The 15,690-nt window shown below is 48.4% G+C and overlaps 2 protein-coding genes across 2 annotated transcripts; one reads left to right on the forward strand and one right to left on the reverse strand.

The window, feature by feature from the left end:
* Positions 1-2,611: 2,611 nt before the first annotated feature.
* Positions 2,612-4,321, forward strand: LOC123126174 (4-hydroxyphenylacetaldehyde oxime monooxygenase-like). The gene has a single exon (XM_044546556.1). It carries the CDS (start codon positions 2,621-2,623, stop codon positions 4,142-4,144), a length of 1,524 nt encoding a protein of 507 aa, XP_044402491.1. The 5' UTR covers positions 2,612-2,620; the 3' UTR covers positions 4,145-4,321.
* Positions 4,322-8,510: 4,189 nt separating this feature from the next.
* Positions 8,511-9,926, reverse strand: LOC123126175 (expansin-A33). The gene is made up of 3 exons (XM_044546557.1): positions 9,717-9,926; positions 9,201-9,519; positions 8,511-9,111 (listed from the first exon to the last, which is right to left on the reverse strand). The coding sequence occupies exons 1-3, from the start codon at positions 9,853-9,855 to the stop codon at positions 8,802-8,804; spliced, it is 768 nt and encodes a 255-aa protein (XP_044402492.1). The 5' UTR covers positions 9,856-9,926; the 3' UTR covers positions 8,511-8,801.
* Between the last annotated feature and the right edge of the window lie 5,764 nt (positions 9,927-15,690).

Raw genomic sequence — 15,690 nt, forward strand, 5'->3', positions numbered from 1 at the left:
GTTGAGTTCATCAGCAAGCAATCGAAACCGAAGTAATAAAGAAATCTCATTAGTCTGACATAGCTCCTCAATGATCATCGGACAGGAACGAAGCCACACGGCCATTCGGTGTCTGTTCTAGAGAAACCCGCCATATAATGACTAGAAAGGTTTTGGCTACATTGTACGTATATGAGTAATACAAGCTACTCGACTACCTTACAGGTGAGTTTTAATTTCCGGCAACATTTAACTTGACCGTGCATGACCGTGCTCGGTTCCACCCATAACAACCTGGGCAGTGGAGGAAAGGGGCTCACCAAGGCTTCAGATGATGCAAGTGTTGAGATGTAGGAGATCATGCCCTTGCCCTTGATGCCATCAAAGGGATGAGTGTTGATCCAAGCTCATAAACGACTCGAAGTAGTTGTAGAGAAAGTGTCGCGAAGCTTTTGAGGTTTGTAGTGGATGATCTCATTGTGAACGTGCTAGATGCGCCAATAAGCAACATCACCTGGTATGTGTACAGTCCCTCCTCGAGCGGATGCCAGCCTACCGGGCCCTTACGATGGTAGAGGTGGGGGATGGGAGAACAACGTCGTTCTCGCAAGATCGGTGGCTTCCCTGCGGGCCGCTCCGAGTGGCCTTCCCCGCTTTGTTCACTCATGTGCTTCGCCGGGAGGTGTCGGTCTGGGAGGCTCGACGTTGTGGTGTCCGTGCTCTCCTCGTGCCCAGGCTCACCCCCCTGGCGGTGCTAGAGTGCGCTGCCGTGCAGCAGCTCATGGAGGGGGAGTCGCTCCTGGATGGGCCCGATTCCCGGATTGCTGTCCTCTGCGCGGCCCCGAAAGGGAAACTCTCTTGGCGGGGTGCTTACGGCCTCGTGCGCTTCGGGGGCGTCGAGTCGGCTGCGGCGTCCTTCCTTTGGTCGTCCCGCGCTCCGTCGCGCATCAAGTTCTTCAGTTGGCTGCTGTCGCTGGCACGCATTCATACGCGGGACGTGCTCCTCTGCAAAACCATCCTAACGGCAGCGGAGGTGGGGTGTCCTTGTTGCGCGGCCGAGCTGGAGACAGCGAACCACCTCATCTTCGGCTGCCCTTTCGCTACCCAGTTCTGGCAGTGCCTTGGTGTGTCGACGGATGGTGGGGCGGTGGAGTCCATCCACCGCTTGGACGCGTCCCCTGCGGTCGGGGTGGCGTCACCTGCTGGCTTCATCCTCCTCTGTTGCTGGAGACTATGGAAGCGACGGAACGCTGTAGTCTTCAGAAATGATCCGCAGTCCCTTGCGCTTCAAGGCTTGCCGCGACGACGATGTGCTCTGGCGTGCGAGGCTGGCTCCGGGTGACCGTGCTCACATCGATGTCTGTTCTCACTTGTAAAAACTGATCACTCTGGGCCTTGGTCCATTTTTTGGGTAATATATTCAGGTGGCGGAGGGGACTCCCCTCCACCCCCGGTGAAAATTCAAAAAAAAAAAGGAATGCTATGGTTTTCATTAATGAAAATAGGAGGGGGAGAGCCCTTCTTTTATCAAAAAAATGTGTCCAGTAAGTCACATGCGAAGGCAGCCAATAAAAGTAAGTTTTCAAGGCAATATGTATATTAAGAGAAATGCGATTTATGTGAGGTTTTAAAAATAGAGATATTTGAAGAGATACTAAATTCAAATTAAAGGGAGACTACTCAACATATGCACAAGGGGCACATGCCACCGGCCGGTTGGGTGGTGCGAAGATGGAGTGCATGCATAAGCCATTGAATACCGCATCTAACAAGTCCTACGCGTATACCTAGGTTGCCAATTTTATCACCATAATATAAACTATATAACACAAAAATTATACCGTTTGAAAATAGAACATCTGAAGTTTATATTGCTATATTTTTTGTAATATATGACTTGTATTAGGTTGGTCAAATTGACGACCTAGGGGTACGCGCACGCCCTGTAAACTGAGAGAGAGGTAGTAGTAGTTATCTCTTGCTCTAACCACCAAAATAATCCACGGGCCACTACTCACTGACCAAAACCAACCGATGGAACTCACAAACATAGAAGATGGAGTACATAAGTCATTGACCTGGATTTATTAGAACGACGTCGTCGTCGATGCGCTATAGAAGATATTTCCAAAACACCAAAATTCTAGTAAGACAATATGTTGGTGCCGCGAAATTAAGAAAGGCGGTGTTAATATAGTTGTAGTTCCCTTCGAACTGAATGCCGGCCAACGTTTGTAGGTAGGTTCGATTGGTTGGCGCCAAATTTGAATATTAGGTTCTTGCCTGCCAGCTAAGTAGTTCCTACAACAATCACCAACTGCATGAGTTTCCAACCAATCGACAAAAGAAGGAGAAGAATCAACATTAAACGAAAGATCATATAATCAACTTATGTAGGAAATGCATGGATGGCTAGCTGTTCTAGCCAGCTACTGATCATTTAGTTGTCCAAAAATGGCAATGGTGCTCATCAGCAAGCAATCGAAAGAGAAGAAACCCATGCCACATGCTCTCTCCCAGCTGTACTCCATGCATGCATGCCATTCAAGTTTCAACCTCCAAGTACAGTGCCATTGCCACTCCACTTTATAAACCCCATACATACGGATCCACGGGGCAGCAGCACCTTCACCGATCGGCAATGGCGATATCACTCCTCCTCCTGGCCGGCTTCCTCCTTGCCCTTGTCTCCTACCTGCTGGTGACGAGGAGCGGCCCCGAGGAAAGAGGACTGAGGCTGCCGCCGGGTCCGGCGCGGGTGCCGGTGCTCGGCAACCTGCACCAGCTAGGCCCGCTGCCTCACCGCAGCTTGCGCGACCTGGCAGGGCGGCACGGGTCCGTCATGCTCCTCCGCCTCGGCGCGGCGCGAGCGGTGGTGGTTTCGTCCGCCGCGGCGGCGCGCGACGTCATGAGGGCCCACGACGCCGACTGCTGCAGCCGACCTGCGTCGCCGGGCCCCGCGCGCCTCTCCTACGGCCGCAAGAGCGTCGCCTTCTCGCCCTACGGCGCCTTCTGGCGCGACATGCGCAGGCTCTTCGCCTCCGAGCTCGTCGGGGCTCGTGGCGTCGCCGCCGCCTGGGCCGCGCGGCGGCAGCAGGTGGACAGGCTCATGTCCGCCCTGGGCAACGCGACGGGACCGGTGGCGTTGGACGAGCACGTGTTCCGCGTTGCCGACGGCATCATCGGCACGGTGGCGTACGGGAGCGTGTACGGTGCGGAGGCCTTCGCGCGCAAGTACGAGCGGTTCCAGCACGTGCTGTTCGAGGGCATGGACATGTCTGCCAGCTTCTCGGCCGAAGATTTCTTCCCCAACGCCGCCGGCCGCCTCGTCGACCGGCTCGTCGGCGTCGTCGCGCGGCGGGAGAGGATCTTCAGAGACCTCGACGGCTTCTTCGAGGAGGTGCTGGAGCATCACCAGGACCCCGCGCGGCCCAAGCCGGAGAGCGGCGGCGGGGACCTCGTGGACGCCCTCGTCGGCCTCTGCGAGGAGCATGGCTTCACGACGGACCATGTGAAGGCCGTCCTCGTGGACGCGTTCCTCGGCGGCATCGACACGAGCTCCGTGACGATCCTGTGGGCGATGTCGGAGCTCATGAGGAAGCCTCGCGCGCTGAAGACGGCGCAGGAGGAGATCAGGGCCACGGTCGGCGGCAACGGCGACAGGGTGCAGCCGGACGACCTGCCGAAGCTGACGTACCTGAAGATGGTGGTGAAGGAGACGCTGCGGCTGCACCCGCCGGCGACGCTGCTGCTGCCGCGGGAGACGCTGCGGAGGGTGGAGATCGGCGGCTACGAGGTGCCGGCGGGGACGCGGGTGCTGGTGAACGCGTGGGCGATCGGGAGGGAGGAGGCGAGCTGGGGGCCGGACGCGGAGGAGTTCGAGCCGGAGAGGTTCGAGGCGGGCGGGAGGCACGGCAAGGTGGACTTCCACGGCGCGCACATGGAGCTGGTGCCGTTCGGCGCCGGGCGGCGGATCTGCCCCGGGCTGGCCATGGGCGTGGCGAACGTGGAGTACACTCTGGCCAACATGCTGTGCGGCTTCGAGTGGGCGGTGCCGGAGGGGATGAAGGCGGAAGAGGTGAGCATGGAGGAGGCCGGCGCGCTGACCTTCCACCGCAAGACGCCACTGGTGCTCGTGCCCACCCCATACGTGCCTTCAGCTTGATTGCAACATGCATCTTGCGCTGCTAATACAGTAGGCATCAATCCTTTTACATGTGTGTTGAGTTCCATCACAAATTTGCTCCGAGTTTATACTACCTTGGGCAAATATTTCTTCTTAAGAAATTGAACTAATGTGTGACATGAACAATAATGAGGGTGATGTTCAATCTTATTTAAAGCAAACTAGCAGAGTGTTGCGAGGGAATCGCCTTCAGTAATGCTACACGTACAAACGATTTACGGGATTTTACAAAGAGGTTTAGCTTGATTGGTCAATAGGTAAGAGAGGTGGCCCACCCCCTGAAAATCAGAGGGGTAAAGTTTGTGATTGGTTAGGAGATAGAAAGAGCCTGTAAAATCATGTATTTGTTTGTAGGTCTAGCATTTTTGAATCGCCTTAGTGTGTCTGAAGTGTATGAGAAGTAAATATTTATGCAATATAAGTAGAAATAACATTAGTTATACAGCCACCACCCAATCGAAAATCCTTGAAATATATGCACTTCAATAGTTCGATCCATCAACGGAGGCATTCTGGTACGTATACTGCCCTTGGGGAGCTCCTGTTCACTAGAACTACATCTCGCACTTTGTGATACGTCGTCTCGCCTCTATCATGAGCGCTGGCGGACCCATTTAAGTGCCTGGGAGCGGTTTTGGGTAGGCTCTATGGATAGGTTAGGACCGGTCTTAGAAGCTTCCATGCAGTTTTTTTTTCTCTTTTTGTGTGTTTTCTGTATAGGTCTTTCCATTTGCTTTTTCCTTTTTTCTGTTCGTTTTTTTATATCTTTTTTTGTTTTTTCTTGATCTTCCAAATACATGTAGACTTTTTTAAAATACACTTTGAACGCTTTCCTTGTAGAGATTGAACATTTTCAGGTATATGTCGAACATTTTCAAAAACAAGTTGACCATTTTTGTAAATACACGTTGAACTTGTTAAATGCACATTGCGATTTATTTGAATAGATGGTGAACATTTTCAAACACACATTGAATATTTTTCGTAAAATGACCTGATTTTTTTAAAACTTACAACACATTTGTTAAGTATTATTTTTTCAAAAATATAACAAACATTTGTTGAATGGTTCTAAACATTACATTTAAAGTTGCATGAAATTTTGGTTTACATTGCACAAACATTTTTTTTAAATGTCATGAACATTTTTCTGAATGGTAAATAATATTATTTCTAAATTATGCAAAAATAGTAATATTTATAGGTTTCTTAAAAAAGGTCACGATTATTTTTTAAAACATGTAAAATTTGTTAAATTGTCTTGAATTTATTATTTGTAGGAAAAAAAATTCAAAACTACAGGATCTTTTTTTACATTGTATAGACATTTTCTTAAATGTCCCACGGGTATTTTTGAGACATGTGAACATGTTTTTTAATCTCTCAATTATTTTCAAAAAAATTGCGCGAACAAAGTTTTTATACTGCATGAACATTTTTTAAATGCATGATAAACACTTTTAAAAATTTAGGTAAATTACTTTTAGAATATATGAATTTAGAGTATTTCGGTAATAAAAGAAAATAAACAAAAAGTGGTAAACGAACGAATGAAAGAAAGGCAATAACTAACGAATGAACGAAGAAGAAATAAAATGAACCTAACAACGAACGAAACTAACAAAGGAACCAAACCCGACTAGGCCAGCATGCTACAGGCTTCCCTTAAGCCCACTTACTCGCCTACTCTGGCTCGCTCGCTCGCCTCGTCGTCCTTGGTGTTGCGGCTCTACGGTCACAAGAACAAAACTGCTGTCCCTCAAAAAGAAAGAAGGGAAAAAGAGTGCTATCGCATTTTTGTAAAAGAAAAAATGTAAACAACAAAGACAAAAATGCTCATGAAATTTTTTAAACATGAATCCTAAAAAAATGTTTACAGATTTATTGTTTTGATGAATTTTAAAAATATTTTCCAATTTGACAAAAACGTTCATGAATTTGGGGAAATTTTTCACAAAAGTGTTTTTAATTATTTATAAAGTTTCTCACTGTGAAGGTTTGGTTGTGGTTTAGAAGCTAGCCCAGATCCAGTTCTTTCCGGCTTGGTTGGGGGGAGGCGGGCTCTGAAATCACTAGTTAAGGGCTACTCCTTGCAAAGGTCACTCCCACCTTCTGAGTGGCTGACAAGTGACAAAGGATCTTCCATCAGATTGGAGTAGAGCCACAGGAGGGTGCGCCGGCCAGTTAGGATCCCTAAGCCACCAAATCATGCAGATGGTCAAAGGTGGTAGTAGAGATCGATCCAATAATCCCCGTGCCTCTAGGCGAGGCGACTGTCCTAGTAGAGGGGGGGGGATGGGAGCTTGTGCCGCTCTTCACCGTGGTATCCATATGACCCCGGTGGCCGACAACCGTGTTGCTCCTACTCGCCATCACCATCTCCTGTGACTACAGATATGAGCTTCCCCAACGGCAGTAACGAAGAAATAAAGGGAGAAGAAGGCACGTAGCCTACGATTTCCTTCTCCTTAGCTTATAAAGACACATGCTGAATGCAAAGCGGTGACACACTCCCCCGGGGATTGCGCGGGAAACAGGACAACACGAGGAGCTCTAGCCTAAGAGACGAGGGATAGACTCTCGTCGTGGCTTGGGCTGGGCAACGGCCTAGTGAGAAGGGATCCTTTGGCAATCTCGGATCATCGCAACCTAACCCATCTATAGGGTTTTCATCTTGGCTCTTTGACGAATATCCGGCCCAAAGGAGTGGTCGGAAATCGGGGCAACACAGTTCTATGGGTCTCCAAGCCCGGAAACGGCGCCGAACCGTGGACCTCAGAGCGAGCTCATCACGGGAGACGCCACGAGAGCTCCATGGCGCACACATGAAGACTCTTAAAGCCGGACCCATGAAGCCGCACGCTTGGCAAGCCCGGGAACCCCTCAAGTCAGGCTCACGAAGGAAGGCCACAAACATGAAGAACTCACCTGTGTTCTCTCTCTTAAAGATAAGAAGAATGCAACTCCAAACACGCTTGGGGGCTATTGACGATGTAATACACCGGGAGTGGCCTGTCAGTGAGAAGCCCAGTAGGCAGGCTTGCCTTAGGCCTGAGTGGCCCAGTAAAGGCCCAACGTGAGCGGAAACCCGGAGACCCAGATAAAGACCAAGAGATTATCTTGGCATGGAAACCAAGATGGCAGCGACGTTGATCTCAACTGAGACCCCATGAAACCCTAGCCCTGTCACCTATATAAGGCAGGGCTAGGGGTAGTCATATGCATTTACAACGTAGACCATACAGTCGGTAGCTATATACATTTTGTTCACTGTAACCCCCTCGCATGAGGTGCTCCGCCATTATTCCAAATCCAAAGAAGGACGTAGGGTGTTACCTCATCATGAGAGCGCGAATCTGGGTAACCCCCTTCTGCAAACTTCCTTCTGGTACTTCTGTCCACATTCTCCATCCTACTGAGGCTATTGGCGGTTTTTCGAACGGGTCATCTGGTGAGAAGGGAAGTCCCAACTAGACTTGGAGGTGGCAAGGAGCACGGGCCACCGAATGGGAGCTCACAACAACATGGCGGGAGCTGAAAACTAGATCTGGGATTTGAAGCTAAGTGACGTGAGCAGGATAGCACGTGTCGACCGACACACATAGTTGAGAAGTTCGTCACCGCACTCACCCCCTACCCGCACAGGCCTGGACCGACTAGATCTAGCACCCACGCATCTGCCCACACGATGGTGGCTCGTTGGCACCTTGTTGTGTGCAAAAATCCCCGTTTGTATGTTGTGCAGACTAGGAAACCACCTCATCCCTTTCTCGAAAAGCAAGTCGCACGCTCATTGATGTTGACCGCCATGGCGTTCTTGTTCACCTCAAGCTCCGCCTACCAACTTCTAGGGTAGGAGTGGCCGCCACCCCGTCATATGTCCAATGGCAGCAGTTCATCGAGGGAGGTGGGGCTGCGTTAGGGTTGCCTCGAGTTGCTTTCCCAAGTGACGATGAGACTAGTTTAGCTCGGTTTGAGATAACTAGTGAAATGGCTATAGTTGGAAGTATGCTCGGAAACTCGCAGGGGCACGCAGGTGAAGGAGCACGCACCTGTCTAGCCGCGCCGGCCACCCGATTGCCTCGTGATTCGTAAACTCGATGGATACCGCATTAGGGCACAACAAGTTTTAAGTGTTGGTTCTTGAAACTTCGATTGTTGTCATACCATGTTTCAACAGTTGAAACTTAACGATTCAAAATGGATCTCATTCAAAAGCCCTCATCACAAGAATCACGAATATGCAAAGGAAACTTAATTTGGACTTTTGGTTCAAAGCATATACTTAAAAGACTGAAAACAGAAAGCCAAAAGAAAAAATGGGCTGCGTGACCCCGCCCCTGCGTGCTGCAAATCCGCTCCCGGTATGCCGTCTTCATTTCGTACAATTTTTCTTTTACAATTCTTAGTTGCGCATTGTGTGCTTGCCTGGTTTGTGAAGCTTCAGGTTATTATGTGTAGGTGCAAGAAAGAGAGTGCCTCTAAAACATGAACGAATAATGTGCGGCTGCCAAACACAAGTATAGCGAACGCAACAGAGGGCGTCTTACGATTTAGTAATACTACTACTAGTATATACTAATGATAGATTAAGAAGCAGTGTCGTCGATCGACTGGTTTGATGATCCTCTAGACGCTAGTAGAAGTTCACCCAGGAAGTGTAGGTGGCCCCGAACCACCAGTTGGAGGGCGCGACGTCGCTGGCCGTGGCCTCGCGGCCGTCGTCGAGCCTGACCCTGAAGGAGAGCCTCTGGCCGTTGAGGTAGGCGTTGCTCTGCCAGTTGGCGCCCCAGTTGCGGCTCATGGCGAGCCAGTTGGTGTTGGAGCCCTTGATCCACATCTGGGACACGACCCCGCTGCCGCCGACGTTGGTCACCACCACCAGCTCGAAGTAGTCCCTCCCGGAGATGCCGAACCGGATGCCGTCGCGCTTCTGGCACGACACCCTGCAGGCACAAGTGAAGTAGCATCGCTTCATACAAAAGATCTGCGTAGATATCAACTATCAACTCTCGTGTGTGGATGTGGTAATCACCTCCTGTACACGACGGGGACGATGCCGGCCTCGTAGATGGCGATGCTGGTCCAGGCGGGCTGCGACATGTCGAAGTGCACCCGCGGCGGGTTGCACCAGCCGCCGTTGTCGCTGGGGAGCGCCCAGTTGGGCGGGCAGAAGTTGGTGGCGGAGACGGTGATCTGGGTGCCCGGCTTGCACATCCTGCTCCGGCCGGTGTCGCAGTAGATGGTGTAGCACGCGCCGCACATGGCGCCGTCGTTGAACAGCGCCGTGCTCAGCGCCGCGTTGTTGATCCCGTACCCCGAGTTGTACAGGTTGCCGTACCCACACGCGCCTCCTGCATACATGCATACAATACAAACATCATCAGATCAACATCACTTCTCCTTTGAATGAGTAGAGTATATCACACCAAACGTACTACTAGAAATCTACTCTACCCTTTAAACACCCTCCACAACTAGAGATTTAGATGCTATGCACTCTCCACTGGAGAATGATACAGGAAAGTAAAGAAGCGGAAGGGAAACTGACCCATAGTGCCGGAGCCGTCGCCGCCGCCGTAGAACGTCGCCGTGGCAGTCGTCCAGTAATACTGGGCATCGACCCCATGAGAAGCTATTCCACAGAGCACACCGAGAAGCACTAGAGCTACTGCTGTCTGCTTCCCCATTGGATTGTTGAAGATGACGACAGACACAGCGCTGTAGTACTTGGGCCGAGCAAGTCTTCTAGGAGTATGCTGTGCTCTGTGTACTGTGTATCTACTGCACCCTGGGCTTTATAGTATGATGATGAGCATGCATATCCTCTAACGAAAACTGTTAACAGTTGTAGATGGGTACTCGGGTTAACTTAGCCGCCCTCCGTTGTTCCTTATTTGACTTTTGGCACATCAAGTTTTTCAAACTAGTAAGATATACATTCCTGACGTGTTCACCATGTTCTTGATGCTCTAAGAAGGTTAACTAGGCGTCGACAAATTCCTGCAGTGTCAGTGTGCATGTGCCCTAACTGAGATCCACACCGCCGTGCATGTGAGAGAATCATTTGCGCTGAAAAATTCAACCAGAACAAGATGGCGGAAACAAAGAGTCTGACCAAATTTCAGAAAAGTACAATACGTGCAATTCTATTGCAGCTATAGGAGGATATAATGAGATGCTTGAATGTCCTAATTTAATGAAAATCAGCTCCAGCTGTAAATCTCCTTCCGAATGGATCTCAACCTGTATTTGTCCACCGACTTTTGTCGAAATTGGCTCCGCCACCACTGGCGTATCACCGTCAAGGTTAGACAATTGTGCTGAAGCTTTAATTATGCCACTAGAATTTTTTTCATGCACATATCAAAATTAACATGTTTTTGCACATCTCACGGATGTATCACTTATACCTCACCGACGCGAAATTTGCACATCTCAAAATTAATATGCTTTTGCACCACCGCTTGACATCCCAAGATGCTATTCACATTAACATCACACAAGGCAAGAGCTCCTCACATGAGCCTATGTGCATTCTACTGTTGTCAGGGTAGTGTCATGTTCTGATCTGTAATTTAAGTTGGCTAAACTAACAGGAGGCTAGCTTAGCCTACAATGGGTACATTCCCACTAGGTATGCTACGCACTAGTGTACCTTCCGGACGGAACAATTATTTCAGTTAGATTGGGACTTGTATGTACACTAAGTCTAACCCTCCTGCAGGTCAATCATGTATTAGCAGTAGACTAGTAGTACTCGATCCATCCACCAATTGATTACTGAGGACTTTGCATTTGTGCTGCGTCGTTGCGTTTAGTTTATCTGGCAACAACATGTAGGGCCCGTGAAGCAAGGGGATCTAGATGGTGATAACATGGCCAAGTGGCGCCCAGATTAACTGCAACTCTGAAGCTGACAGAATGACTAGGGTTTAAAATTGGTGATCTTTCGACCGACAGAGAGTGATAAGCTAGCGGTGAGATCCAGAGTGGTAAGTACGGTAGTTAAGATTCCGTATGAATACAGCATTGGGATGGCTTCTCGATCTGTATCAGCGATGGCCACATGGTTTCTGTTTTCCATTTGTTTTCTTGCTATGACTACGGGGTTTACCATCTCACTTTTTTTTTTCTGAACAGGTGAAGAGGCCAGAAGGACTGGTATTGCATTTTGTCAAAACGGTGGGCCGTACATCTTATAAACAGGGTCCAAAGAAACTGAAAACTACAAAGATGTCCATGGATCTTATGAACTGGACCCCAAAAAGAAAAGGAAAAACGTAATCAGGTCCAAAATGTCCATGGTGGATCCAATCATCACCGGTGCCGGTGCCGGCGACGGACCACTTGGTTTGACGACCTTTGCAGTTGCACCGCATACTCCGTCTAGAAGCAACATTGCCACCCTTTTGGCATCAAGGTAAGGAGAAAAGAACTTTGCCGCTATTCAGCCTAAAGATTTGATAGATCAACGGAAAAGTTCGATTGTGATGTGGACCCCAACCTCTAGCTCCAGCTCGTCGCTGGAAGCCCTTCTCCAGACCTTGGGACAACATTTGTGGTTGTCGAAAGCTCAGAGCTGACAAGGCAAGCACCAACTGAACAAGTTAAGATGGGATCCCTCACATATTATGTAAGTAAAATCCGGACAGACTTACGCATCGCTACGGACGAGTACATCTTTCCGTAGCCAACTCCTTGAATTTGTCGAAAACCTTCTGCGACAGGTTGAGATTTGTAGATGTAAACATTTTCATCGGCGTCTGTCTTTTTCTTATAGATCCAGTTACATTCAATAGGTCTAGTGCCATCCAGATTGACTACCAAGTTCCAAACTTGATTCTCGTACATAGATGTTACCTTAGGTTTCATGGCATCAAGACATTTCAGGTTCATCTTGATCTACCATGAAAATTCCGTCCACATATCCGAGGTAAATCATGAATTTTTCCTGTCCTGCGTGGTTCAGCTACACACTTGACCAAAGGGCGAAGTATCTTCAACACATGTAGATGCTTCTGGTTCAGTCGTAGGAGTGGGTTCCCGAACAATTTCTGGCACCTCTATCATTTGGTCTGGTGCTGAAGATTCACTAATCTCGTTAAGTTGTATTGTTCTCCCACTCATCTGTTTCGTAAGAAATTATTTCTAGAGAAATACTCTGTTCGTTGCGAATGACACTTTGCCTTCGGTTCCGTGTTAGAAGTAATACCCAATAGTTGCTGAAATTTAGTCTAGTTTTGGGCTAGCCCAATAACATTTCCAGAAATTCCTAATAAATCCTAGAGGTTCACTTAGCCCATTCGTGCAAGGCAAGAGGTGGGACTAAAGTTTAGTCCATATAGGAGTTGGACCTCCTTATAAGGGAGATTGTTTCCCCACATGTATGAGCATGAGAACAAGAGAGACATACACACGCGCTCCTCCTTCGCCGTTCGCCGCACCGCAGCACGACGCGACGCAACGCGACGCGGGTTGCGGGGAATGAGCTGAGTCGTTGTCTAATTTTTTGACATGCACGACGTATACGAAAGGTCACATGGGAGCTGAAAAGTTTTACTGTAGTGGAGATTGAATACGAACACTGCACCCTTCGGCTGCTGGCTGTTCGTTTCATCTTCCTCTGTTCCATCGCTGCCTGTTCGCTTCCTTCTCCTGTGCTTAAAAAAGAGAGGTTGCTCCTCTCCAGAGAGACACATCAGAACATCATCTTCCTCTGGCCACCGAGTTCCTGAGCACTGAGCTACTGCTATGATCTTCCCCATCCCGGCTTGCGGCATGCACCGCAGGTCGGGACAGTAGGCCTCTGAAACCTCACCTCTTTGAGTCTTGTACGGGAGAAGGGTGATAAGGTTTTTGGGGAGCGCTCTGCACGACTACTGACCCTGTTCATCACGGATGCCCCGGACGCCGACGACCACTTCCCCAATGACGACTTCTTCCCCGACGTCGACAACCTCTTCGACGACATAGCCGGCGAGGACGTCGACCCCAAGATCAGTGCTTCTGTCGCTACTCCGTACGTCTTCATGTTCTTTCTGTTTAAGATCCTGCCACAGTTTCTTGTTCTAGCCTCTGTTCTACATATGTTCTGTTCATGTGCAGATGCTATTTGCCTTCACTCTGCTAGATTACATGACTTGTTTCATGTCTACTATAATAGTCATGTTTTATCTACTATTTCTGTCAATAAAATCATATGGTAAATTGCTCATATTTCCAACAATCCAAAAACCTTATTATAGGCAATTTACCCCGGGTGGTTTTGCTGCTTCCATGAGACCTGTTATGTTTGAGGGTGTGCACTATAAGAGGTGGCGTGTGAGATCCGTTCTATGGTTTCAAACCATGAGCTGCTATGACGCCACTCTTGGCAAACCTGAAGGAGTTCTTGATCCTCAGCAGGAACAAGCTTTTCAGAAAACGGATACCTTGTTTAAGGCTGCTCTCTTGAGTGTTCTTGGTGAGAACATAGTGGATGCTTATGCATCAATTGATAAAGGAAAAGATATGTGGGACGCACTCGAGGCCAAGTTTGGGGTCTCGGATGCTGGCACTGAGTTGTATATCATGGAACAATTCTAGGACTACAGGATGACTGATGAGCGCTCCGTGGTTGAGCAAGCTCACGAGATACGGTCATTTGCTAGAGAACTTGAGCACCTCAATTGTATGTTACCGGACAAGTTTGTTGCCGGAGGCATCATCACTAAGCTTCCTCTCTCGTGGAGGAACTTTGCTACCTCTCTGAAGCACAAGAGGCAGGAGATTTACATTCCGGATCCCATTGGTACTCTTGATATGGAAAAAAGGTGAGAGCAAAAGACATACGGGCTCGAGGTATTGAGGGAGGTTCTTCTGCGGATATGGTAGAGAAGAGAAACTTCCAACCCCACAAGTTCAGTAACAAGGGCAAGTTTGATGGTAAAGGGAAGTTTGATGGGAAGAACAAGGCTTCACAGCACACCAACTTCAAAAAGAAGACTGACAAGAAGAAATGAGTTTGTCACGTGTGCGGAGATCCTAATCATTGGGCTCCTAGTTGCCCTAACCGTTATGACAACCATCAACATGGGAAAGGCGACAAGACCGCTAATGTTGTCATTGGGGACATTGACATGAAGGATGTTGGCTATGGTATATTTCCCACTATTCTTTCAGTATGTCATTCTCTAGATTGGTTGATTAACATGGGTGCTAATGTACATCAGTCATCACGGGTGACACATTCATTGACATGGGTGACATTTACATGTTTTCTTCTTATCAGACCACAGTGACTTCCATCGTGATGATGGGCAACGGTTCAAGTGCTTCTGTTCGTGGTTTTGGCACGGTCGATCTGAAGTTTACTTCGGGGAAGATCATGCGGCTGAAGAACATGCATTATGTCCCCTTCGTCAATAAAAATCTTGTTAGCGGGCCTCTTCTGTGTAGAGATGGCTACAAGCTTGTCTTTGAGTCCAATAAATTTGTAGTGTCCAAGTATGGAACTTTTGTTGGTAAAGGTTATGAATCAGGAGGCTTGTTCAAACTATCTTTGTCAGATGTTTGTAATAAAGTTGTTAATCATATTTGCAAAAATAGTGAATCAAATGTCTGACATTCACGTCTCTGTCATGTTAACTTTGGTTGCATGACTGATACGTCTCCAACATATCAATAATTTTTTATTGCTCCATGCTATTATATATTCTGTTTTGGATGTTTAATGGGCTTTGCTATACACTTTTATATTACTTTCGGGACTAACCTATTAACCCAAGGCCCAGTGCAAATTGCTGTTTTTTTGCCTATTTCAGTGTTTTGCAGAAAATGAATATCAATCGGAGTCCAAACGGAATGAAACCTTTGGGAGCGTGATTTTTGGAACAAACGTGATCCAGAGGGCTTGGAGTGGACGTCAAGAAATCAACGAGGAGGCCACGAGGCAGGAAGGCACGCCTGCCCCCCTGGGCGCCCCCCTCGTGGGCCCCTCGTGGCTCCACCAACCTACTTCTTCCTCCTATATATACCTACGTACCCCGAAACCATCCAGGAGCACCACGAAACCCTATTTCCACCGCCGCAACCTTCTGTACCTGTGAGATCCCATCTTGGGGCCATTTCCGGCGCTCCGCGGAGGGGGCATCGATCACAGAGGGCTTCACTCCGATGATGTGTGAGTAGTTTACCACAGACCTTCGGGTCCATTGTTATTAGCTAGATGGCTTCTTCTCTCTCTTTGGATCTCAATACAAAGTTCTCCTCGATCTTCTTGGAGATCTATTCGATGTAACTCTTTTTGCGGTGTGTTTGTCGAGATCCGATGAATTGTGGTTTTATGATCAAGATTATCTATGAACAATATTTGAATCTTCTCTGAATTCTTTTATGTATGATTGGTTATCTTTGCAAGTCTCTTTGAATTATCAGTTTGGTTTGGCCTACTAGATTATTCTTTCTTGCAATGGGAGAAGTGCTTAGCTTTGGGTTCACTCTTGCGTTGCTCGATCCCAGTGATAGTAGGGGAAACGACACGT

The sequence above is a fragment of the Triticum aestivum genome, chromosome 5D (assembly GCF_018294505.1).
Source record: "Triticum aestivum cultivar Chinese Spring chromosome 5D, IWGSC CS RefSeq v2.1, whole genome shotgun sequence".
Lineage (NCBI taxonomy): Eukaryota > Viridiplantae > Streptophyta > Magnoliopsida > Poales > Poaceae > Triticum > Triticum aestivum.